Source organism: Ictidomys tridecemlineatus, chromosome 4, assembly GCF_052094955.1.
Source record: "Ictidomys tridecemlineatus isolate mIctTri1 chromosome 4, mIctTri1.hap1, whole genome shotgun sequence".
Lineage (NCBI taxonomy): Eukaryota > Metazoa > Chordata > Mammalia > Rodentia > Sciuridae > Ictidomys > Ictidomys tridecemlineatus.
The window spans coordinates 191,205,329-191,229,931 of record NC_135480.1 but is presented as its reverse complement, the minus strand read 5'-3'; the positions used below and the strand labels follow the sequence as shown (position 1 = coordinate 191,229,931).

General features: G+C 56.3%; 1 protein-coding gene across 15 annotated transcripts in view; it reads left to right on the top strand.

Moving 5' to 3' along the window:
* Whrn (whirlin) overlaps window positions 1-24,603 on the top strand; it is an 80,952-nt gene that overhangs the window by 43,670 nt on the left and 12,679 nt on the right. For 7 of the 15 annotated variants that reach the window (XM_078048041.1, XM_078048039.1, XM_078048037.1 and 4 more), the window contains 5 exons: window positions 17,383-17,585; window positions 18,639-18,675; window positions 19,616-19,828; window positions 20,480-20,689; window positions 23,395-23,427. In XM_078048041.1, the coding sequence (XP_077904167.1) occupies window positions 17,383-17,585; window positions 18,639-18,675; window positions 19,616-19,828; window positions 20,480-20,689; window positions 23,395-23,427 (696 nt within the window). Of the gene's footprint in view, window positions 1-1,779; window positions 2,203-12,678; window positions 13,349-17,382; window positions 17,586-18,638; window positions 18,676-19,615; window positions 19,829-20,479; window positions 20,690-23,394; window positions 23,483-24,603 lie in introns of those variants that run through there. The other 8 variants (XM_078048047.1, XM_078048046.1, XM_078048045.1 and 5 more) reach the window with 4 other exon arrangements.

Here is a 24,603-nt window from a genome sequence, read left to right as displayed (position 1 = left end):
TGGAGTCCTCGGAGGTGCCTTGTCACTTGGTCTGGAAGTCGGTGTGGCCTGTCAGCCAGGGCCCTGGTCCTGCTCCCCTGGGCCTCTCAGGGAGTCTCCCCAGGCACAGGTGCCACAGCCCCCAAAGGCAGGTGGCACCACTCAGCAGAGCTGTCAGGGGTCACTCAGGGTCACGGGAGGAGACCCCTTGCTCCTGCTCGAGTGTCCCAGAGCCACCTTGCCACAGGACCACAGCCGTGTGCTTAACACAGTGGGGAAGCCCTCAGCTCCGGGAGCCGGAGTCAAGGTGGCAGCAGGGTCACCCTCCTACCGAGGCTCTCCATGGGACCCTCCTTGCTTCTTCCAGTTCCCGGTGGCTGCTGGGGACCTCGGTGGTGGCAGTGCCGCTCCAGTCTCTGCCTCGGTCTCCACCCGACCTCCTTCCCCAGGTGTCTCTGGGGCGGATCCCCTCTCTGTCCTCTAACGAGGACCCCAGCCTCCGAAGTGAGCCCCCCCCCCCCGATCCAAGACCATCTCAATGAGACCTTATCGGGTTGACATGTGCCGAGTCACTGTTTCCTGGTAGCCACGTCCACAGGTCCTGGGGCCAAGCCGGGGACATGGCTTTGTGGAGGCCGCAGCTCCGCCCAGCACTCTGCACGAGGACTGGCGGTTTCCAGGGGCTCGTGAGCCCTGGGCTGCTGAGGCGGCCACTTGGCCAGGCAGGGGTGGGATGCAGGGGTGCGCCTTCCTCAGCTGCTGGACATGGGCCCTGGAGTGAGTCCCATTTTCCCTCCCAGGGACTGCAGAGGAGTCCTCTGGGCTCTGGTGGTCATGGGAATGCCACCATGTCCCGGGCACCATGGTGGCAGGAGAGAAGAAGCCGATGCTGGGTTCTCGGGCAGCTCCTTGGCGGGGTCTGCGCTGCGGTGACAGAATTCCCGAAGCTCAGGAGGCCGGGGGACCTCCAATGGCTCCCAGTCTGGAGATGGGAGAGGGGAGCGGAGGGGAGGGCAGGGCCTTCCCTGTTACAATGGGAACCCATGGCCAGGCGAGTTTTGGAAGCTGCAAACACTCAACCCTCGCTGGGACTTTTCAGTTGCACATAGTTGGGTGAGGAAGTGGGGGGAGCCAGCTGGAGGGGCACAGACTCTAAAAGGGGTCTCAGGCTAATATGCAGAGAGGTTCAGTGACTTGCCCAAGGTCACACAGGATGCGGTGGAGCCAGGCATGAAGCCAGGCAGGCTGAACCACGCCCTTGAGTCACCAGTGCTCACCCTGCCTGCGTTGGGGACTTGCAGGGGGGAGCCTTGACTCCCACAGAGGAGGGCCAGTTCGGCCGCTAGCTGGCCCTGTGGGGTGTCCGTGCAGGTAGTGGATACTTGCTGAGAACCTTCCTGGCCTGACGTGCAGGCATGAGCCCAGACCACAGCCTCTGCCCTGTGAGATGAGCGGGTGGTGGCGTGGAGTATAGGTGACAGGGGCAGAAGGGAGGGCAGCCATTTCCAGACACAGGGTGGGGCCAGGGAGGCTGAGTGGGGCCAGGCGGGCAGCACAGAGAGGGGCGCAGGCCGGGCAGGGACACCGGCCCCAGCAGCTCTCTGGAGACCCTGCAGCTGGTGGTGACCCAGAGAGGCAGGTGGCACCCGGACTGCTTCTGCTAATTCCAAAGTCAGGGAGCAGCTGGTTCTAAAGCAGATGCAAGGAGCCGCGACTTTCAGAGTTTGGGGTGTCAAGAGAACTGGGGTGTTGACCCAAACCCTTTGAGGAAGCTGTTTCATTTAATCTTATTTTTTCCAGCTACTAAAGTAAGAAGTTCCACGCATCAGACCTAACAGGGCCGCCATCCCGCCCCTCGGGCGGCAGGACTCGCTCGCTGCTTGTTGGTTTTGAGAGATGATCCATCTACCCTGAAATTCACCCGGTCCCACTGTTCGAACCAGTGCATTTGAGCAAATTCACAGGGTTGTGCAGTTATCACTGCTACTGAATTTCAGAATGTCTTTATCACACCCCTAAAAACCCCTGCACCCCTTAAGCACCCCCCGAACACCCCCCTCCATTCCTACCCTCACCACTCCCTGAAAACTTCCCTCAGCCTGTCTCTGCCGATTGGTTCACGTGGGACATTGCATTTCAGTGAATCAGACTGTGTGGCCCTTTTGTCTGGCTTCTTTCCCTTGACATAATGTCGTCTATATCATTAAATTCATTTTTATGGCTGAGCATGATTCTGCTGTGTGGCAGAGCCACAGTTGGCTTCTCGGCTGGCCGAGGGCGTTGGTGGTTCCCATCTGTGAGCATCTTGCTACGGCTTCCTAGTTCTTCTCCCTCTGTCCCCGAGACTGGTAGGATACAGTGGCAACTGTTCAGCGTTCTGCTCTCTGCTTGCATTCCCCCCCTCCCCATGCGCGGTCATTAAAAACTTCTCATAAGCACAGTTTGTAATAGTTACAAAATAACATTCCACCCCGTGGCTGGAGTGTAATGACCTAGCCATTCCCTGGAAGTCACGTGTTTAGCTGTTTCTAATTGAAATAAGGTTTGCTGAGGAGCAACAAATGGGAGAAACCTCAGAGGGCCTTTTGAGGAAATCATAAGCCCCCTCCCAGCTGTGTGCCTGCAGGCTGCAGAGCCCGGGTGGGGGGCACAGGCGCCATTCCTCCCAGGTGGCTACAAGGCAGGACTTGGACCTGGGGAAGATTCTTCTCTGGTGAGGGGGGCAGATCAGCCACAGGCCTAGCCCCTCTTCCTGGGACCCCCAAACATGGAGGGATGTGAATGGCAGCCTGTGTTCTGTCCCACCTCCCTGGGTTTTTACACTTCTTTATATCTTATTTTACTTTTTTTTTTTTGGTAACAGGGATTGAATCCAGGAGCACTTAACCATTAAGCCACATCCCCAGCCCTTTGTGTTTTTTATTTAGAGACAGAGTCTTGCTGAGTTGTTTAGGGCCTCGCTGAGTTGCTGAGACTGGCCTCAAACTTGAGGTCCTCCTACCTCAGCCTCCTGAGTTGCTGGGATTGCAGGTGTGCACCACTACATCCAGTTTTGCACTTCTTTTTAGGATTTTTTTTTTCTTTTTGTCTTGACAGTCTGGTCTTTGTATACAATTTGGAGACAGCAGAAAACGAAAAAAGCCTGCAATTAAAATTGCCTGGAATTTACCAGTCAGGGACAACTCCCGTGAATGGTTCAGCATGTTCCTCCCATTTCTTTCTGTATAGTTGAAGACACATCAGATAGGAAAGGTTGACGTGCATCCAAAGTCCAAGTTCATAAACAAACTGTGTCCAGTGCAGACCACGTAGAGAATCCCACACTCGGAAACAGTGCAGCGGTTTTAGTGTATGTCTTTCCAACGTGTTGTGCTTAGGTGGAGAGGAAGGATAAATATATTTTAGCAAAACTGGGATTAAACTATTTTCTTTCCTCTGCTCTCCAAGACAATGCAGCATCCAGATCCTTCCATGTCAGAAAGACTTGCAGGGCACGGAGCGTTGTTATGCAATTCCACCTTTGCTGTTTGGGAAAGGGAGGTCTGTCCATCTGTGTATGGGTGCATCTGAAGATAGTTCCCAGATAGAGAAATGGCCTCTGCCCAGAGGCCTGGCGCTCCAGAAACCTGGACCTGAGGTGTGATGGGGGTGTTGTTGGGGGTTGGGGGAGCTTTTTACAGTCAGTCTGCACTAATTTTTACCACTTGACTACTTATACTATGACTGATGTTGGTTTTATAGATTTTAAAAGTTTGATTGGAAGAAAACATTTTATGTCCTTACATGTTCAATAACAATGTTTTGAATGTAATTACAGCCATCGCTGTATGGATATGCGATACCGTATGTGACTATTCTCTAATTCCTCCATGTTTAGGAGGGGGTTCAAACTCTTTCTGCTTATGCATAAAAACCTCTTTTGCTTATGCATGATTATTTGCTTGGGGTTAATTTCTAGAAGTAACATTGCAAATGTTTTTTACGTCATTTTGTCCAATGTCCCTAAGCAAATTGTCACCAAGGGGTGCTCCAGCAACCTTGGCAGGGATTGAACCCCTCCCTCACCGAGGTGGGGCCGTGGAAGCCTTCTGTGTTCAGCTCTCCTTGGCTAAACAAGAGTGTCTACCAGGCTTTGGCACCTCAGATGTGGGAGGCAAAATAACAGATCCCCAAATCATCTATACCCCGATCTCCAGAACCTGGGAATACGTTTGGTGATGTCACAGAGGTAGAATTAGGTTGCAGCTTGGCTGCCTGGGGCTGGGGAGGTGATCCTGGATTAACCTGGTGGATCCAGTATAATCCCAAGGGCTCTTCCAAGTGGAGCTGGGATTCAGAGAGAACTCAAGATCCGGCCGTGTGAGAAAGACTTGGCTAGAGGACGCCAGCTCTGGAGAGGGAGGAAGGGGTCACCAGCCTAGGGATGTGGGCCATCTCTAAAAGCCTGGAAAAGGCCAGGAAATGGATTGTCTCCAAGACTGTCCAGAAAGGAACCCAGCCATTCTGACATCTTGATTCTAGCCTAATGGAATCTATATCAGACTTCTGATCTTTAGATCTATGAGAAAATAAGTTGTGTTGCTTTAAGTCACTAAGGTAATTTGTTACAGCAGCTATCGGTTACTTATACGGTACATGCTGTACTGCCTGTACCTGTTCTGGCTCGGACCCTGGGGAGGCACTCGGGTCTTATCTAATGGTCTCCACCATGTGGTATTGGCATCAATGGCATTGCTGGCTTCCTGGTGACAGCTGGAGGAGGCTAGCCTATTTGGAAGGGCACGTCATCCTTTTTACTGACCGTGAAGTATAGACATGAAACCCACTCGGGTCTTCAGTGCCCTGCTGCTGCCCAACACGGACTGGGAGGATTTGCTTCAAGTGCTTTTCTTTGAAGGAATCTCAGTCTTCCAAAACGTTGCCACGGAGCTGCCGAGAACCTCTGTGTGCCTCCACCTGGTTCACCGCTGTTTAGAGATGGGCCACACGGGCCTTATCACCCTTCCCATTTGTCACCTCTCCCCTCCCCCCTGCACTGAAGTTGTACATCTCGTGCCCTTTGATCCCGAATACTTCAGTACCCTTTCTGCCCCAAGAACAGGGACATCCGGTTAACATGATCACACCACAGCCATCAAATCAGGGAATTCAGCGCTGTGCCACCATCTACCTGGTGCACAGACCTCGTCTGGGTCTTGTCACTTGTCCCAGTGCCGTCCTTTAACAGAAGCTCTTCCTCTGGCCCAGGAGCAAATCCAGGATCACGCCTGCGGTTGGCTCCAGTGACCGCTGAGTGTCATTTAATTTGGAGCACTTTCTTCACCGTCCGGGACACTGACACCTGTGGAGAATGCTGGCTCCTTCTGTTGTCAAATGTCCCTCCCTCTGGGTGGTCTGACATTTCCTGGGACGGGGTGGGGGCAGGGTCTGTGTTTTGGCAGGGACACCCCAGCCACGGTGCCGGGTCTTTGCTGGGTCCCGTCACATCAGTTATGAGGGAGGGTGACGTTGATCGCTGGAGTAAATAATGCCTGCCAGGTTTCTGGGCTCTGAAATCATTGTTTTCCGTCCTGTAATCAGGATCTGATTTGCCGGAGATATTTTGAGGCTCTGAATACCGTGTTCCTTGTCCGTCTTTACCTACTAGATTTCCCTGATTCAGAAAATGTGAGAACTCAGTCAGCATTTCCCACGGAGGAGCCTGTCCCTTGGCTGTGCATTTAGTGTCAACACGTGCTCAGGCACCCTGGCTTTATTTGTCATGATTCACCGTCACCACTGTTGATTTTGATGCTCCCAGAGAAGCCAGGATGTGCAGGCTCCGTGGGCTCCTGGCTGCTGGGGCGTCACGACTTGCAGGCCTCTGAGTGGACCAGGCTCGGAGGGGCGTGTCTGCCAACCCGCCTGCATGTCTCCTGCTCGTAACCTCATCCTGTACCACGCGTGTGCACATGAACACACGCGCGCGCACGTGAACACACACATGAAGTGCATGCAGTCCCATGTCTGTGTAAAGCTCGTTCACCCGAGGCCTCCTCCCCGAGTGTGACCCGGGCCTCCTTCCCGCCTCCTCCCTCCCATTTCTTCGACAGCGAGAGGTCAAGATCCCCCCTCAACACAGTCACTCATGGGCTCAATTTGACAAGACACACAAGCCGTTCTGGGTTGCCACATTCGTGCTGCTGTGAAAGGAAGCCTGCTGGGGGAGGTTTGCTGGCATTTGGTCCCCACCAGAGCGCTCCGAGAATTGGATGCGTTATTTCACTTCCCCTTTATTGTCGTTGTGTGATTTATCTGAAACCAGTTCACTTATTTCTGCTGGAATTCGACAGGGCTTCCCCTCGGCTTTATTGATTTAATCTTACTTTCTGAGCAACTCAAAAAAACCAGACATAAGGCAACTCTCAGAGGGCTGGGGCTTCCCTTCCCACCCACCCACTCTCCCCTGCTCAGTACAGGCCACCAAAGAAATGAGTTTCTGGGTTTTCTCTCTGGCTTCTTTTTACAAAAATAAGCAGTTTCAGCTGTACTTTTCCTTAGTTCTTATATAAAAAGAAGCATGCTCTAGGTACTTTTTGGTACTTATAATTGTTCGAAATACTATCTTGGCAATCACATTATGTCAATACACACAGATCTTTGCCATTCTTTCTCACAGCTGTATAGTACTCCAATGTGTGGTTCTACCATATTCTACCTAACCATTATATGAATGGACATTTAGGTTATTTTCAAAATTTTGCTATTAAAAGCAATGCTGTTGGGCTGGGGATTTGGCTCAAGCGGTAGTGCGCTTGCCTGGCATGCGTGCGGCCCGGGTTCGATCCTCAGCACCACATACCAACAAAGATGTTGTGTCCGTCGAGAACTAAAAAATAAATATTAAAAATTCATTCTCTCTCTCTCACTCTCTCTCTCTCTCTCTCTCTCTCTCTCTCTCCTCTCTTACTCTCTCTTTAAAAAAAAAAAAAAAAAAGCAATGCTGTGGGGCTGGGGTTGTGGCTCAGCATTAGAGCGTTCACCTAGCACATGTGAGGCCCTGGGTTCAATCCTCAGCACCACATAAAAATAAATGAACAAAGTAAAGGTATTGTGTACAACTAAAAAATAAACATTAAACAAAAAGCAATGCTGCAATGAATAACCATGTGTTTATGCATTTTCTTGCTTTTGGAAGTATATCTTCATGGTACATATCGAGAAAATGGATTCCATAAGTATGGTTCCACCCCGTATCCCCCCCTCTGCACGTCTGAGCCTGCTGTTCCCTGTGGCTGATGAGTACGGTCAAGTTTAAATTTTTTTCCAATCTGAAAGGTGAGAAGTGGTATCTTCTTGTAGCTTCATTTTGCAATTCTCATGCCATAAGTCAACTTGAACATCTTTTCATATGTTTAAGGATCATTTTTTGTCTTTTTTTTTTTTTTGTAGCTTGTTCATGTCTTTCCCTATCTTCTCTCCATCAGTGTTTTCGATTTATTCTCCATAATATCGAAGAATCCCTCATGGATGAAGGCCGAGGCGCCTGTGTCTGTGGTATCCACGGCACGTGTTCTCTGTGGTGCCCGTCAGCACAGGCTCTCAGGCCACCTCGGGGCGGCTTGGATGACAGACGTCCTGGTTCCCAGGCTGGAGGCGGGGAGGCCGGAGCAGCCTTCTCACTGTGTCCCCAGGGGCTGACAGGGAACTCTGGTGTCTCTTCCTCTTACAAGGCACCTGCCCTCTTGGGTCAGGGCCCCACCCTGATGGCCTTGGTGACATCTATCACCCCCAGAGGCCCTGTCTCCAACCACAGTCTCATTAGGGCTAGGGTGTGGGGGGGTGCACACGGGTCCATTACATGGTGGTCAGTTTTTTCAAAAGTTTCCTTGTATCGCGGTGAACCTCGCTCTTTCTTTGAACCTGAGCACTAGCTGAAAACCCTGCCTGGTACCCAGGGAACTGAGGGACGGGTCCACTTTCCCCGTAACATCGCCAGCGCTTTCAGAGCCGGATCTGATTGGGGTTGATGCTCTCGAGGCGGGAGATGTTCTCTTTCTGTAAGTGACTCCGTGGTGGCCCCAGCCCTGCATACGAAAAAGCCGGTCTTTGCCACGGGGTTTGTCACATGCCACACTTCCCTGTGTCCTTGGGCCTGACTCCAGTCTGTGCCACTGTGTGGCTCATGGTCAGAGCTGCTGGGGGGGCGCAGGGACTGACTTCAGGCCCCTTCGTGCTCCTGCTGTGACTCCTCCCTCCTTGCGTCTGCAGAGCCCTTCATGCAGATGTTTAGATCCAAAAACTCACTCTTATTCAAAAATAATATCTAGTTCTTTATATTTTTTAAAGTTATTTCTAAAAAATAGCATTATTATTTAAAAATAATAATAGATGTATTTTCAGAGCAGTTTTTGGTTTACAGAAAAGTTGAGCAGATGGAACTGGAGTCCCCATCTTGCTCGGCTCCCCCCACCCTTCCTGCACAGAGCCGCCCCTGCTGCTAACCTCCCGTGTCAGCAGAGTAGGAGGGCTACGTTGGTTACTGACACCGGCCAGTGTGGATACCATTGTTAACCCCCAGCTGTGGTTTACACCGGGGTTCACAGTTCTGTGGGGATTGGTAACAGGAACTGAACCCAGGGGTGCTTAACCACGGAGCCGCATCCTTTTGTTCTTTATTTAGAGACAGGGTACCAGGGGCTGGGGCTAGAGCTCAGTTGGTGGAGTGCTTGCCTCGCATGCACAAGGCCCTGGGTTCAATCCCAGCACCACAAAAAATAAAAAAGAGTAGAGAGAGGGTCTCACTGAGCAGCTTAGGGCTTCAGCTAAGCTGCTGAGGCTGGTCTTGAACTTGCAGTCCTCCTGCCTCCGCTGCCAGAGCTGCTGGATCACAGCCAGGCTCCAGTTCTGTGTTTGATAAACACAGGCACAGGTGCCTGCCACTGACCCAGCATCCCAGCAGCAATGCCCAATTTCACCTCCCTAAATTCCCCTCGTCCCACATATCCCCACCCCCACCCCCAGCCCCAGGCAACCGCTGATCTTTATGCTGTTTGCATCCTGAATGTCACAGAGCTGGCCCTGCAGGCTGAGCTGGCTCTTCAGCCTGGGCTTCTTAGCGATGAGCCTCTTTTTCTTGTGTCCTTTTACACTGAGACGTGATATTGGTACATCCTGACGTGGCACGGCGGCCCGACGGTCCAAATGTGCACACAGTGTGTGGCGATCAGATCAGGGCCCTAAGCGCTGCATCTCCTGACAGGATCGTCTGTGTGCGGGGAGCTTTGAAGGCGTCTGTTATTCTGAACTTGGTCACAGATTCTTGTATCCAGTACCTCCTGCTCCTTAGCGAGGTGCAGTCTAGCTGGCTCCATGCACGTTGGTTTTTTGGGGTTTTTTTGCACAAACATGTGTGTTGCCGTATCTGAGAGCAGCTCCTGCCTTTCCTCTTGTTTAACTCACAAGTTGGATTTATAGAGGAGCTCAGAGAACTTGCTTCTGGGTGATGCCGAGCCCCTTCCAACAACAGGGGGTTTCTCTCTTTGTCGGGACCCCTTGGAGCGCTCCGGGGTGGTGAAAGTCTCTGCACACAGTTGATGCCACCGCTCTCTCCTCCCAAGGGCCTTGTCACTCTGTGCACGAGGCAAATGGGGCTTCCCTTCCCTTCCTCTGCTCTGGCTGCAGGAAAAATCGCATGCCCTTTCCCAGCTGCGTTCTGTGGGCTGACCTCCCAGGCCGCACCTTCACAGAGCCTGGACCGTCCTGCCTGTCCACAGGGACGGCCTGCTTCTCTGTCCCTGCCGCTCCGTTCACGGAACGATCTGTTCATCAGTTTGGGGACCCAGGTATTTGTCCAATGCTTCTGAGCGCCATTCAGTGGGGATGCAGCAGCCTGGCTTTGAGCTCAGCCCTTACATTCCAGCATGGTCTCAAGTGGCAGGTACCGAGGGGCATCAGTGACACCTGCCTCGGAGGAGCTGTCCTGAGAGCCAGGAGCTGAAGTTGAGTGGACGTTATCCAGGCAAAGAACGGAGGGAAAAGCATTTGGGGAGAGGAACAGGATCTGCAAAGGCCTCCTGGTGGGATGGCACTGTGGTCAGTGAGCTGAGCGGTGGCTGGGGGGACTGGGAGATGGCACAGGGAGCTCAGGCCCCGAGCCAGTGGGGGAGGAGCTTTAACTCAATCCCTCGGCAGCCCGAGGCCGATGTTGGGTGGGTGGGGAGAGAGGAAACCTCCTCCGAGGTGGTGGCTGGCCCAGCAAGTGAGGGTGGCCTAGGCCAGTGAGCTAATGGAGAGGGCGGGGCCAGGGCCCTTGTGGAAGGCAAGTGGCCTGAGGGTGGACCCAGGGGCTTTGAAGGTTTGGGCTTGAGAATGGGGGGCCCTGGAGGAGGCCTGGGCAGGCAGAAGGGGAAGGTCCACCGCAGGCAGCTCTCGTTCACCTCTGGCCATCCAAACGGAGCTAGTGTGATGGTGGAAGTTAATGTCATTTAGTTTAAATTAATTTAAGCTTCAATCTCAGTGGCTACTCTCTGGGACAGTGCAGGTAGAGAACATTTCCATTATATTTCAGAAAGTTCTTCGGACAGCGCTGGCCTGGGGTGCCCCTCAGTCATCTGAGTTGACGTGTTGGGTGGCAGGTGCAAGTCTGGGGCTCAGAAGAGCAGCCAGGCTGGGTTCATTCTGCTTTGCTACTTGTGTGCTGGGTGTCCCTGGGCAAGCGACTTCCCCTCTCTGAGTCTCACTGAGCTCATCTATTAAAACAGGAAGCCTTGCGTGCCCTGTTTGGTGCTAGGTTTAGAACTGAATTTTACCAGGTGGCTGGTCCCCAGTGAGGTGCTCGGATCGCAGGTTCTTATTTGTCCTGGGTTTGACCCTGTGACTCCTTGATGTTTACCATGGGACCTGGATTTCCCTGTAGGAGAACTCAGAACAACCTCTCGCCCGTCTGGCTGTGAACCTGACTCTGGTCCAGCCTTGGGCAAGCCCTTTCCCACTGACCACCTGGGGGGTTAGAGCAGGCCTTGGAGGAGGGTGCCCGTGTCAGGAAGGACTGACAGCCATCTGCCGCGTCAGAGAAGGAGCTAGGAAGCGCAGGGCCCTGTCCTGGAGGTGGGCAAGCGGGGCTCTGCCGGCTGACCTTGGTATTTCTGGCCAGATTCTGCCTCGGGAGAGCGCTAAGCCTCCGAGGGCCACTCAGAAGTCCCCCGGCCCAGCGCTGGCCCGGAGCTTGCCCAGGAACCTTGTCGCCATGCGTCTTGATCTTCTTGTTTTTATTTATTTAAACACGGGCGAGGGTTACTGACTTCTGAACTGTTGGGAAAAACTGATGTTGTCTCATTAAAACTGCATCGTTCACTTGTACCGAAAGGGGAAAAAAAAACCCATTAAACTTTTATACCTGACAAGGAAAACCATTAAAGATTCATAATTGCAAAAAAAAAACCAAAAAACCCTCTTTAATAGAATTTTAATTTTCATTGAGGTGATGCCGGGTCCTTGGCTGGAGCCACGGAGTCCGTTTCACTCCAGCCTCAACACGGCGGGGAAGGAGGCCAGGGACAGGTGCCCTCCTGGTGTGGCTGGCTCAGCCAGCGTCCCACGGGGAAGGGTCCTGGCCCGGCTCAGCACCTGGTGGATCTGGTGGTGTGGGCAGACCTGTCTCCAGCAGCCTCGGAGTGCAGGGGGCGCTCAGAGCTGCTGCCGTCCGCGGTCCACGGTTTCTTCTTGCTAGTCTGTTTTCAGTTCCCATCACCACCCAGGAATAGAGCACCTACTGTGTGCATGGCCCAAAGCCCAGAGCCAAGCAGGCTAAGAGGTACCAGAAGAGCAGTTGGCTTTTCTTAAAGGGGACTTTGGTATCTGTTTGAGCAGGGACTTTGCCGGCCAGTGGAACATAGGCCACCTCCCAGGTCTCGTCACCTCCCCTCCTGGCTTCAGCCTCCTCATCTGCAAGATGGGGTGACAGAATCTGTACTTCATGATGTGGTCCATGTGGGGGTCAGCTGAAGCAGGAAGGAGGGGAGGTGGGTGTGGCCTTGAGACCCAAGGAGGTGGGACGGCAGGTTTGGTTGGTGAGTGGTCAGTGGGCAGCTTCTGGGAAAGCATGCTTTTCTAAAAATGCAGTTAACATTTATTGAGCACCTGTTGTATGCTAGGTACTCTTTTTGTTTGTTTTTGTACTGGGGATTGAGCCCAGAGGTGCTCAACCACTGAGCCACATCCCCAGCCCTTTTTCTTTTTGAGGCAAGGCCTCTATAAGTTGCTGAGGCTGGCTTTGCGGTCCTCCTGCCTTGGCCTCCCAAGCATGAGCCACCGCATCCAGCTTGGGTCCTCTTTAATGTGCTTTATATGTGTCCATTCAGCAGATATTTGTTGAGCATCTACTATGTTCCAGTTTAGGTGCTGGGATACAGTAAGAGTATTAATTCACCTGTGAGTAGGTCCTAATATCATCTCCATTTTCCAGAGGAGGTAACTGAGGCACAGAGAGGTTAAGTAAATGCCCCAAGGTCCTACAGCAAATAAGTGGCAAGGTCTGGATGTAGACCCAGACTCCTGGGTCTGGGCTCTTGCCGGGCCTCTCCTGCAGTCTGCACAGGGGGTAGTCTCGTTCCCATTTTGAGGGAAGAGGTTTTAGAATCGAAACTCATCTTCCTGGGGCCTCCTGGAGACTGGCTGGGCACTGATCACTGCCGCTGACCTAGCGATGTGAATCCCCAGGCTCCTGGTGGACCGCCAGGTCCAGGGCTGTCGGCCGCTCGGCTTCGGAACACCAGCCTGTCGCCCGCGGCTGTGGGTGACGAAGGGCTCTTGGCTCTGCTGTGAGATGAAGGGCGCTCCGTGGTCGGCCTCCTCTCCTGCGTCACGGAGATCAATAGGACATCCATGGTGACAGATAAGAGAGAGCCACCGTTATCCATTCATCCTCCTCTGCTCTCCCCGCAGCGACTGAGCAGTGTCAGACCCGCGATCGCACCGGGCACCTGTCTGTCCTCTCGCCGCAGCGTGTCCTGTCCCCGAGAGTCCTGGGGTGGGGGTGCGAGTGCTCATTGGTCAGCCCCGGGGCCTGGCCTTGAGGTCCCCTCCATGTGTCCCTGTCCTTTTTGGGCCTCATCCCCATCTGCCCCAGCAGGTGCATCTGCACCTCTTCATCCTCCACCTGGTGTATCCGGGTCACCTCTCCCTAGTTGGCTTGGGGGGTAAGGAAAAGTCTCCTTTCAGGGAACAAAGAGCTCTTGGGTTTTCTCTGGGAAAGAAAAAGACCCCAACTTCACGTGGCACCACCCAAAGGAAAGAGGAAGCAAACAGAACGGGAACCGGTCTCCCCCACCCTTCACCAGTCTCTGAACACCTCCTGCCACCCGTGCTGGGCTGGAGAGAGGTGGCACAGGTGCGAGGAAGAGGGCGGGGAGGGTGGGCTCCCAGGGCTGGCTCATTTATTCAGTTGCTGTGTGACCTTAAACAAGCCACTGGATATCTCTGAACCCTTCTCCTCTGGATGGGATGTGAATGAAGAGCCGTGGTGAGTCCCCGTGTCTCGAGCCCTGGGCTGGGAGCTCCCGTGGCTTCTCACAGCTCCCTGGGAAGCGATGGCCTGTCATACCACCTCAGAGGAGAACAGTGAGACTCCGGTCTAAATGAGGGCTGTGTGGCACCACTTGGCTACGATGTCACAGTGTCACAGGGACAGATCTCCATGCCCTGCTGGCCCCGTGGGGCCGCTGTGAGCAGCAGGGATGTACCCATTCTGCTGGGGAGGCTTTGTGGCCGCCAGACACTGCATTGGGTGCTGGGGAAGGCCTGGGGAACCCCCAAACCAGACCCAGCTGGGCCTGGGGGAGACGGGACAGCAGGGGCTGGGAGGAGACGGGGAGTGGGCTCAGGTGTCCCCAGCAGGGCAGATGGCCATCCACTCTCCGTTCAGGGCTGTCCCTAGATGGTGGCACAGAGCCCCGCGCAGCATCTGCCCTGTGCTGCGGGGACAGACTTACTTAACAGGCAGGAAGAGCGTGACCAGCACCACGGAGAGGGGATTTCACGGACAGCAGCGCACAGCGTGCAGCTGAGCCGGGGGTTGCCGGTGACTCACGGGGGCTTAGGCTGCAGAAATGGCAGGTGCCACCCCTTGCCACCCCCCATCAGGAGCTTCTGGTTCTATGATGACACCTTTACCCCAGAACTGCCCGATTTAGGTAATAAACGAATAAGGTGAACATTGGAAATTTGAGTTTCAGACAAACGATGAGCACTTGTTTTACTGCGAGTCTGTCCCGTGCAATGGTTGGGACACACGGATTTTAAAGTGTTTGCTGTTTATCTGAAACGCAGGTTTAACTGGGCAGCCTGTATTTTTCTGCAACCTTCTCCGGGCCTCCTAGATGCTGGTGGCACTGAGTTGTCCCCTCCCTCCCCTCCCCCCCCCCGGCCTGGCTCACAGGATGCTCCTATGTATCTGGCCTCTTAGACATGAGTTTCCTTTAATTAAGCTGCTGGGATGAAATAAAATGTATTAAAGGAAGATTAAAATTGATTCCCTCAGCTCAACAAAAGCCAAAGCTATTGAGGGAGATACTTAGGAAAACAAAGCACTTGGGCGGGTGAGAAATGCCCCTGTGGCTGGGGCTCTGAGCAGCGGGTGGCGGCCACCCAGGGCTGGGAGACCAGAGGTGGAGCTGCCCCCCAGGGGGCGGCCTCTCGGGGTTGGTGCAAGAGGCCCTGCTGGAAGTGAGCTTCCCCTCCATCCCAGGCAGGCCGTGTCCCTGGGGAAGCTGAGCCTCGGAGGAGGACGATGGGGAGGGACGCCAGGCGCGGGCAAGGCTGGGCTGGCGGGATCCACACCTTGGTGCAAAAGCCCTTAGCAAGCGCCTGGGCCAAGCTCTGGTTCTCCTCTGGGTTCTCTGAAGCTCTTCCCAAGCAATGGGCCTGGGCGTCTCCACAGGGTGCCCGGGAGACGGAGGGGAGGAAGAGCTGTAGACATGGGGGCCAGCTGTGGCTTCTGTCATGGAAAGTTGACCGCTGATGACGCTGGTGAAGGCTGCTCTTGGACAGGGACCCCATCTTCACCCCTGAGGCAAATGAAGCGCCAAAGCCCCTGGGGACACAGCCGTCACACGAGTAGCAGAGCCCAGAAGGGAACCCAGGTCTTGGGCGTGACACCCGTGACCATAGCGCTCTGCTGTGTCCTGGATGTGGGAGGTCGTGGGACATTTTTAAGTGGGAGGGATGTCACAAAAGCAAGAAGTCGATGAAATCCATCTGGTCCTGTGTCTGCGGCCAGTTTAGATGTAAATGCACATGAAGGGGAGTCCCCCTCCGGAACCTAGGGGTCAGCAGGTGGCAGGGGGACCCAAGAGAGGGGACCAACAGGGTGGATTTGCTAAAGGAGCTGCTCAGAGGGCGGAGCTGTGGAAGGGTCAGGGTTTCAGATGTGGCTGCGGCAGGCAGGGTGGGGAAGGGTGGCGGGACGGTGGGTTTCAGACCAGCCAGCGCTGGGCAGCGGCTCAGTAGCAGGAAGCAGAGGCCTTGGGGCCACCCGACCTGGCCTGCATCCGCCCCTCCCCTTCACTAGCAGCGGGTTGAGTGCCCTTGGACTCTCTGAAGTCCTCTGAAACCCCACAGACCCTGGGGCACTTCAGAGCACTTCAGACCTCGAAGCAGGTTCTCAACCAGTAAAGTCTGTGCAACTATCTCAAAGCCCAGAGCTTCCGAAATCAGAAAGGCTTCCGGTCCCACGCTTTGTGGGTCAGGCTAGAAGATTCCTGGGCCTGTGTCTCTCCAGTGGAATCAAGAGTAGGACAGCTACTCCGTAGGGTGCTGGGGATCCTAAGTAAGGAGAGTCATGGAAAGGGACAGACGCGGCGGTGAATGTGCCTGTCCCTGCTGGACTGGGGCAGGGATGGTCTGGACCTAGGAGCGGATGGGAAGGAGGGTCCTTTTATAGGGGGACAGACAGCTGAGGGTGGTGAGAACTCGAGGTTGAGAGAGTGGTTCTCTAAGGTGAGCCCACTGTACTGGCTCCCTTCATGCTTTCTTTGCCCAAAAGCCATCTGCCTGCCGTCCTGCCTGGCCAGAGGGGACAGGAAATGTCACATTCCTAACAAACAGAGGCAGGGGCGGAAGGCCTGGCGGTCAGCATAGAGAGATGAGGGCTGGTCATCACTGGGTTGCTAGAGAAGGAAGGGAGTGGAGGCTTAAAGGGGGATTCTGGGAGTCTCTAAAGGAGCAAGACACACCCACGCCCTCGGGCACCCAGCTCTGGGCCCCTTCTCTCTATCTCTATCTCTGTCTCCGTCTCCCTCTTAAATAAAACTTGCTTTCTGTGTTGCCTCCACTTTTCTCGGGTGTTTAATCTCCCACACCAGGGCCACAGGACCCCCTTCCGAGACCAGGATCACTTTTATTCATTCGATGACTTTTCATTGAATCCCGCTGTGCGGAAGGGAGCCCTGGGTATCCAGAGCAGAGACGCTGATGCGGACTCACTTATGGCACAAACCGGGTCTGCTTCCGACCTGTGAGCAGCGTCGGCAGGAGCAGGTGGCATCCCAGCACGGCGTGTGGCACAGGAGGGGAGCAGTACTGTCTGGGGGTGCTGGGCGTGCACTGCAGACCAGCCCTGGGAAGCGGGCCCAGGGAGCCAGTTCTAGCCAGGTCCTACATCTCCACTCCTCTGGGGCTGCTTGGCTGCCCTCGTCCAGATCTTACTTTGAAAAATGCTGGTGCAACACCAGGAGTCAACCACGGGCTGCCAACAGGCGGGGGCACCAGCCATGATCAGCGTCTGAGTGCCCTGGGCCAGGGTGTGGGGACCCCTGGGCAGCCCCTTCCCCCACACACCAGCCTCTTCTGGTGTTGTCACACAGTTTTTATCAGAAGGTTAGGTTTTCTGCCTTTATTTTTTAAATGCTTTCATTAAAAATGTGGTTTCTTCCACATCACAAAATGAAACTGCTGGCTCGTTGTTCTACACACACACACACACACACATACACACATATTTTTTCAGGGAAGGCCTAGTTGGCTCAACAGTGTATAAATGTATAAGGGAAATACTGCAGTCTGCCTTCACCCCTCTTGCCTTAACCCACCGTGAGATTCACACCCCACCCCACCCCTGTCCTAGTCTGAAAATGACTTGTTTCCACAAAAGGAGACTTTTGGGGCTGCAGATCTGCCCCTCAAATCCTTGCTAGCTTGGGCAGGTGCACCCTCTCCTATCAGGATTCTGGGCTCAGGCTTGGAATTGGAAGCCAGCTTTGCCCTTCCTTGCTGTGTGACCCTCAGGCATGCACACACCTCTCTGAGCCTGCCTGGACCACCTCCTTGGAAGGCGGGCCAGAGAATTGGGATAGAGCTGTGACGCCCCCAGCCTGAGTCACTGTCCTGCAAACAGCCCAGGTGACTGTTGTGTGCGGGTCTTGACAGGTTGGGGACCAGATCCTGGAGGCCAACGGGCGGAGCTTCCTCACCATCCTGCACGACGAGGCGGTCAAGCTGCTCAAGTCGTCTCGGCACCTCATCTTGACCGTGAAGGACGTCGGGAGGCTGCCGCACGCCCGCACCACGGTGGACGAGACCAAGTGGATCGCCAGTTCCCGGATTGGGGAGAGCGCCACCAACTCGGCAGGGTCTGGCCTCTGCGCACGCGCACTCGGGGCGCGGGGACCCTGCGCGGTTTCCCAGTCAGGACGCCCCCGGCCCCGGCCGCTGTCCGCTCTCGGAGCTGGAGCTGGGACGGGCCTCCCCGCACCAGGGTCCCCTTTATTTTCAGGCCGTGGCTCTGGGCAAACCCCTGTCCCCGGCCTTAGTTTCCCCGTGGACAGCTAGGACGCAGGACCAGCTCTTCATTTGCTGTCAGACAAAGCCCGTGACACTTTCCTGGGTTTCAGTCCCTTCATCTGAAAACCGACCCTGCCCCGACCCCAGGTCTACCAGTGAGAATACCAGGAGTTAAGGGTGAACCCAGAAGTCATACCAGAGGGACGGTTGCCAGGTGGCTGCAGAGTGGCTAATAATGTGACATGTCACCTTGGGTCTTCATCAGATGTCTCAGCCTGGTGGCCGGCCAGTGGCCCCCTGGACAGATACACCCCAGAGCATCCTCTCCTTTCCTTTCTTTCCCTCGCATAATGTGGGTTTTTGTTGTAGTTGTCGTTGTTGCTGTTGTTGTTTAAAAAGACATCAGGGTTCACGTAAAAATCTGAATTTCTGCCTATTAAAAATGAGGAAGTGTTAGGAAGATGGCAACTTGAGCCTTCTTCACCACGCTCCCCACCCCTCCCGAAAACATGGGCTAGAGCTGAGCCGCCCCTGCGGTTGCCTGGGAGCTCCAATTCGCTCGTCCCCCGTCCTGGCCTTGAGCTGCGCGTCTGGGCCGAGCCTTCTCCAGCTGTTACCTCTAGCGCTGCGGCTCCCAGATGCTGAGCTGGGAGCGCTTGGCCCCGCAGGGGCAGAGACAGCGCAGGAGTCCACCTGGCGTGGGGTTGGCAGTGCTGCCCATGTTGTTGGGGGGGGGCTGGAAGCTGCCCATCTGTCTGGGGGTTCACTGAGTAGCCCCCAAACTGGCCAGCGGCACTCGGGGGCCATGAGTGTGTGGCTCCAAAGCTCCGCCCTTCCTGGCCCTGGCTGGGCCTGGCCATCTGCTCAGACGGGCAGCTGAAGACGGCTGTCTTTCTCCACAGGTTTCCAGGGGATGTCACAACAGAAGGGACCAACAAGGTAGGGTGGGGGCTTGGGCTTCGTCTCAGCTCTGGGCGAGGCAGAGTGTGCCGAGCAGCTCTGCACCCGAGACAGTTCAGCCCGAGTGGCTGACCCCCTGGAGGATCCAGGCCCTGCCCCGGTGCCTGGGTTAACAGCAGGGGACAGAGCAGAACAGGCCCCTGCCACCCTGGGGGTGACACCCAGGAGGTCAAAGAACAAAGCAAACCTTCAAACAAATGCCTGGTTAGAAAGGACGCCTGGTACCATGAAGGCAAGGAGGTGGGGTCGAGAGAGAGAGAGAGAGAGAGAGAGAGAGAGAGAGAGAGAGAGAGAGAGAGCGCACACGCAGATGAGGCTCCAACTCAGATGGGTGGAGGAGGGCTGTGACCCAGTTTGGGGAGCAGCAGTGGCAGTGCCCGAGCCCGGAGGCAGGGAGCAGGCTTGGACGGGGAACAAGAGGACAGCAGGCAGGATGGCAGGTCCCGCGGGGCATTCTGGGCCATGACAAGAGGTATGGCTTCTGACCTCAAGTCCTGGGAAGTTCCTGAAAGCCTTTTAAGCAGGGAGTGACATGGTGACAACGTTGTACCAGCTGCTCTGAGCAGGTGATAGTGAACACCAGGGACCAGTGCTGAGCTCAGCTGGTGACGAGGAGACAGTGGCGTGGGTGGGGGGGGATGGTGAGGACCTGAGTTACATTGTAGAAATACAGACACTACTGGCGTCCCCAGTGTCCCTGGGGGGCCGGTGAGACCTGGAGGAGGAAAGGGGAACCTGGCGACAGCGCCTGACTGAGTGGGATGACGTGTGCTGTGCGGCTCTTTGCCCCTGATTAGGTCACACAGTGGGGTTTGTCCGGGTGCCTGGGTGTGCAGAGACCACGGAGGGGCACTGCGGCGGGGCCGGGCCTCTGGCCCCAGTCTGCAGAGTCCCAGGCCTCCACCTTCCTGTCTTCCAGCCAGGATTCTATAAGGGCCCAGCCGGCTCCCAGGTGACGCTGAGCAGCCTGGGGAACCAGACCCGAGTGCTGCTGGAGGAACAGGCCCGGCACCTGCTGTCGGAGCAGGAGCGCGCCACCATGACCTACTACCTGGACGAGTACCGCCGCGGCAGCGTCTCCGTGGAGGCCCTCGTGATGGCCCTGTTCGAGCTGCTCAACACCCACGCCAAGGTGACCTGCCTCCCTGTCCCCACTCCTTCCCCCCCCAACCTCCCAGGAGTTGGGCCCCACTGAGCTGCAGGCAGAGACCGATGACCAAGGCAGCCCCCCGGCAGGCTCACGGCTCCCGGGGAAGCAGACCAAGGGCCCGACTGGGACCCTGACGCCGCAGTCTGCAGTGGGGTGTCCTGGAACACTCCTGGCAATGCCCAGGCCCCTCCCCGCTGTCAGGAACTGTGACAAGCCGCAGGTGACCCTGCCACATACCAGCCTCCAACCCTGCTCCCGCAGGAGTCCGTCTGAGGCTCAGAAGCTGCACAGAGGAAGCAGTGACGAGATCCCAGGGAGGGCGTGCAGGATGTGCGACCGGGAGACAGGGTCTGGAGGGGGAGGGTGCTGGGGTGGAAGGGACCAGCCAGGGGCCTCGTGGCCTGGACATCATGGCGTCTTCAGGGACGTAGGGTCGTGTGTGTTTATGCTGAGGAGGAGGAGGACGAGGCAGGGAAGTGGGGTCAGAGGAGGGGGCTGTGTCTGCCCAAAGGTGTGTTTGGACTTTCTCCTGAGGGTACTGGGGAGCCATAGAAGGTTCAGGCAGGCCACTTGAGAGGACTAGGACACTGGTGCCCGTGCTCTGCTGAGTGCCTCTCTTGTCCCCACCTCCAGTTTGCTGTCCTCTCTGAGGTAAGAGGCACCATCTCCCCACAAGACCTGGACCGCTTTGATCACCTGGTGCTGAGGCGGGAGATCGAGTCCATGAAGGCACGTCAGCCGCCGGGCCCTGGGGCCGGGGACACCTACTCCCTGGTCTCCTACAGCGACACGGGCTCGTCCACAGGCAGCCACGGCACCTCCACCACCGTCAGCTCGGCCAGGGTGAGCCCCCCGCCTGGCCTGAAGATCGGGGCAGAGTGGAGACGGTGGCTTTGGGGTGAACCGGGCGGGTTCCAGTCCCAGCCCCATTGCTTCCCTGTTGTGCCCTGTCACTCTGAGCCTTGGTCTGTTCGTCTCTAGAAGCCTGATGGTTGCTGAGCGCCTACAGCATGCCAGGCACGGGCGCTAGGCCGAGCAGGCCTAGTGGGACTCTCCGTCTGGGTGCCAGAGTCCGGGGGAAAGGTTAAAACAAAGGTCATTAGGCAAATAGAAAAAAAAAAATACAGCCAGGAGTGGTAATCCTAGTGGCCTGGGAGGCCAAGGCAGGGGGATCGCGAGTTCAAAGCCAGCCTCCGCATCTTAGCGAGGCCCTAAGCAACTCAGTGAGACCTGTCTCTAAATAAAATCCAAAAAAGGGCTGGGGATGTGGCTCAGTGGTCGAGTGCCCCTGAGTTCATTCCTCAGTACCGAAAAGAGAAAAATACATACAATAACGATTTGTGGGGGATCTAAAAGAGATGACACAGCATTTGGCGCTGTGCCTGGCTCAGGGTGAGCACTCAGTAAACAGCAGTGGTCACGGTGACTCGGATCCAGAGGCCACCCCTTGTCTGGAGCCCCAGGCCCAGCCTGACCCGCTTACCGACTTGCCTGCCCCACCCACAGAACAGCATCTGGACACCTCGGGACGTGACTCTGTGCCCGGCCCAGGGTGCTCAGAGGCAGGCAGAGTCCTTCTGCCCTCTGCCCCTCCCAGAGACCACGGGTCATGGCCATCCACACGGAGGAGCAGGCCAGGCGGGCCAGGCCAGGGTGGCGTGGCTCTGCCCCCTCCTCCCCACTCTTCCAGGATAGAAGGGGAAGGCATGTTTCTCAGCACCGTTGCCCCCAGGTGCTGAGCTGGGAGCCATTACCAGGGGAATCTCAGACCACGAGGACACGGGGTCATGGGTCCCTGTGGAGGGAGATGAGAGCTCACCGGGGACAGCAGGTCCAAGGTCGTAGACACGGGTGGTTAGTGGACATCGGTGAGCCGTGGCCCTGTCGCCCGCTCCCCTGTCTCTCGTAGACGCCCAGTGTGACTTCTCTTTAGCTCCAGGGCTCTGAGGGATCCTCTGCTCCTGCACCTGCCTCTCTAACATCCTCAGTCACCTTCATCCCAAGGTCCTCGCCCTTCCAGGGGATCTGGAAGTTGCTATTCGTCCCTCTAGGGCTCTGGACGTAGTTGCTCTGAGTTCCTGGAGGAGCAGATCACTTCCGGAGTGGGACAGGGCTGCAGCTGGTCCTGGGCACACATGGCCTCAAGCAGCCGGACTTTGGCTCACGGGGCTGTGCTTTCTCTGAGTCCGACTCCATGAGATGGGCCACAGAAATGGCCACAGAAGGCTTCAGCCGCCATGAGCCACTGTTCCTAAACCCGGGGAACCACAGCCTGTCATTCTGCAGTGGTCCCTTTGGAATCAGGGACCAGAGCTCCAAGGAGTGGCTGGGATGCCTCCTGGTCCAGGAGGCAAGGGTCACAGGGTTAGATCCTGGGTGTCCTGGGCCTCAGATTCCCCTGGATAAATGGCCTGAGGGGCCATAAATGGCTACAGCAGCCTGGGACCAAGGGCGGGGCAGGCTGGAGGGCAGGCGGAGAGGCCGCAGGGGGCCCAGCAGCGGCCTGGCCTGGCCTGGGTATCTCCCCTACTCAAGCACTTCCTCCGGCCACTCTGGACCCCAGCTGTGACAGTCGGGCCTTCCCTGCCTAGAGTCACTCACTGGACATGGGCCCCCCCCCCCCCGAGCTGCTGGATCTCAGGCCACAGGGAGCAGGGAGTTGTGGGGGCCAGATGGAAGGGGAGGACGTGAGGCTCCTGTGTCTGAGGCGGGATGGACTCAGGACAGCTGTCACTTGGAGTCCTCGTCCTGGCAGGGAGCACGGGCACGTCAGGATGGGGACTCCCAGACCCGGGCAAGCTCCCAGGCTCCCGGGGGGACTCCCAGGGAAGGCTGCAGGGCACGGCCAGGCCAGCTGGCCTCCCGGTGCTCGGTGTCCTCCCTTGCAGCAGGGTCATAACTCCACGTCCCTCAGCTGTGGGGAGGACTGAGTGGAAGGCTACCCGGGGCCCATGGAAGCAGAGAGCCTGCCAGGGCCCAGAGGTGCCGCCAAGGTTTTTCCCGACCTGTGTGGTTTCTTCCACGCCACCTGGGGGTTTGCACCCAGGCCCCTGGAAAGCACCAGGTGACGGATGGCCATCCCCTTTGATGGCTGCCCATGGGGGCAGTGCCAGGAGCCCACTTCTCTGCACTATGGTCTCTGCACCGCGGGGCTTGGGCCTCCCCAGAGCCAGCCTCCCCTGGTTGAGGGTTCCACGCAGGGAACCTGCCTTTCATGAGCCGGTGGAGCCCAGGCACGTCACTTTGCTCTTCTAAACCTGTTCCTGCCAAAAGGGACAGGGACCCCAGCCCTGCCCCAGGGAGGAGCATGTCCCTGTTCATGGACAAGCATCTTTCTTGCGAGCAGCAGGGACCCCATCTCCTTCGTGGCAGGATGGAGGGGTGGGGAGCGGTGTGCCCTTCCCTCACCCCCCCCTTCCCCAGCTGGAAGGGGGGGAGAATCTCGTCTGCATGTGCGTGGGCCTGGGGCGGGGGTGCCGTGGCGGCCTGTCCCTCATATTTATTTGATGTATTTTTCTTTTTGCCTTTTGCCCATCCTTCCGCCCCAGGAGAGGCTGCTGTGGCTTATAGACCTGATGGAGGTACCGTCCTTCCTGCCGGGTGGGGACTGTGGGAGTCCCTTAGCCAGGGGCAGAGGTAGGGGGCTCTGGCCCCTCCGGCCACCCCTCTGTCTGCACTGTCCCTGCTGGGGACTGGGCTTTCTTCTTGGTGCTCGCTGTCTCTCCTGGTCATCCATTCACCAGGTGCCCTCAGGCCCTGGAGTGAGGATTGATCACTCTGTTCAAATCCCCGCTCTAGCCCGTCCTTGTTGTGTGACCTCAGGAAGTGGTCTCGCCTCTCTGGGCTCAGCTTTAGATCTGTCACAATGAGGATGACAGTGTCGGGCCTTGCTGTGGAGACACCCCTTGGCCTTTGCATATGGCGATGCTGCTGCTGGAATCTGCTCCTTTCCACCTCACACAACCTGTCTCAGTGCAAAGCTCAGGTGCCACCTCTTCCAGGAAGCCTTCCCTGATACTCTCCAGAGGTGGCTTTCAGCCCCTGGCTCCTCCAGTCTTGTCATGGCTCTTAGTGTATTTTTCCAATCTCTGCAGGCCTGACCAGTTACTCCCTTGACCATCAGCTGTTGGAGGGCAGCAGCCATGTCTGGGGTCACCACTGAGCCCCTGCTGCTCAGCACAGAGCCTGGCTCACGTAACTAATTCAAGGCTCTTTTATCAACCTTAGAGCTGACCTCCGCTGAGAGCTCTTGTGGTGTAGGGCTTTCCGTCTGTGTCCTCTGCACCCTCCCAGGATCCAGGAGTGGCCGGCACAGCTATGACCCCCATTTTACAGAAATCCAGAGAGGAAAAGCAACTTGCTCGAGGTCACACAGCTAGGGAAGAGGTGGAGGGAGGATTCCGACACCCGGCCCGCTCGCCTCTGAGTGGTGCCCTGGTGACCGAGGCGCTTCCCTGGTGGACCTCTCCAGCCTCTGGCTCAGAGTCACCAGCCGTCTGTCTGTCTGTCTGTCTGTCATGTTTCCTCCCCTCCTCCTGCTCTTCCTTCCGTTCTGTTAAATCCTGATGGAGTGCTTGCCGTGTGCTCTCCGCAGCCCTCCGTGCTGGGGAGTCGGTAGAAAGCAGCTGAGGAGCCCTGCCCCCTGCAGAATCCAGAGATGAGCAGGAATCGCAGGCAGTTAGCCAGGTGGATGACGGAAAATGCGCAGCAGGTTATGTGACAGGTGCTAAGGAGAAACTTAGAGCAGGGAAGGGGAC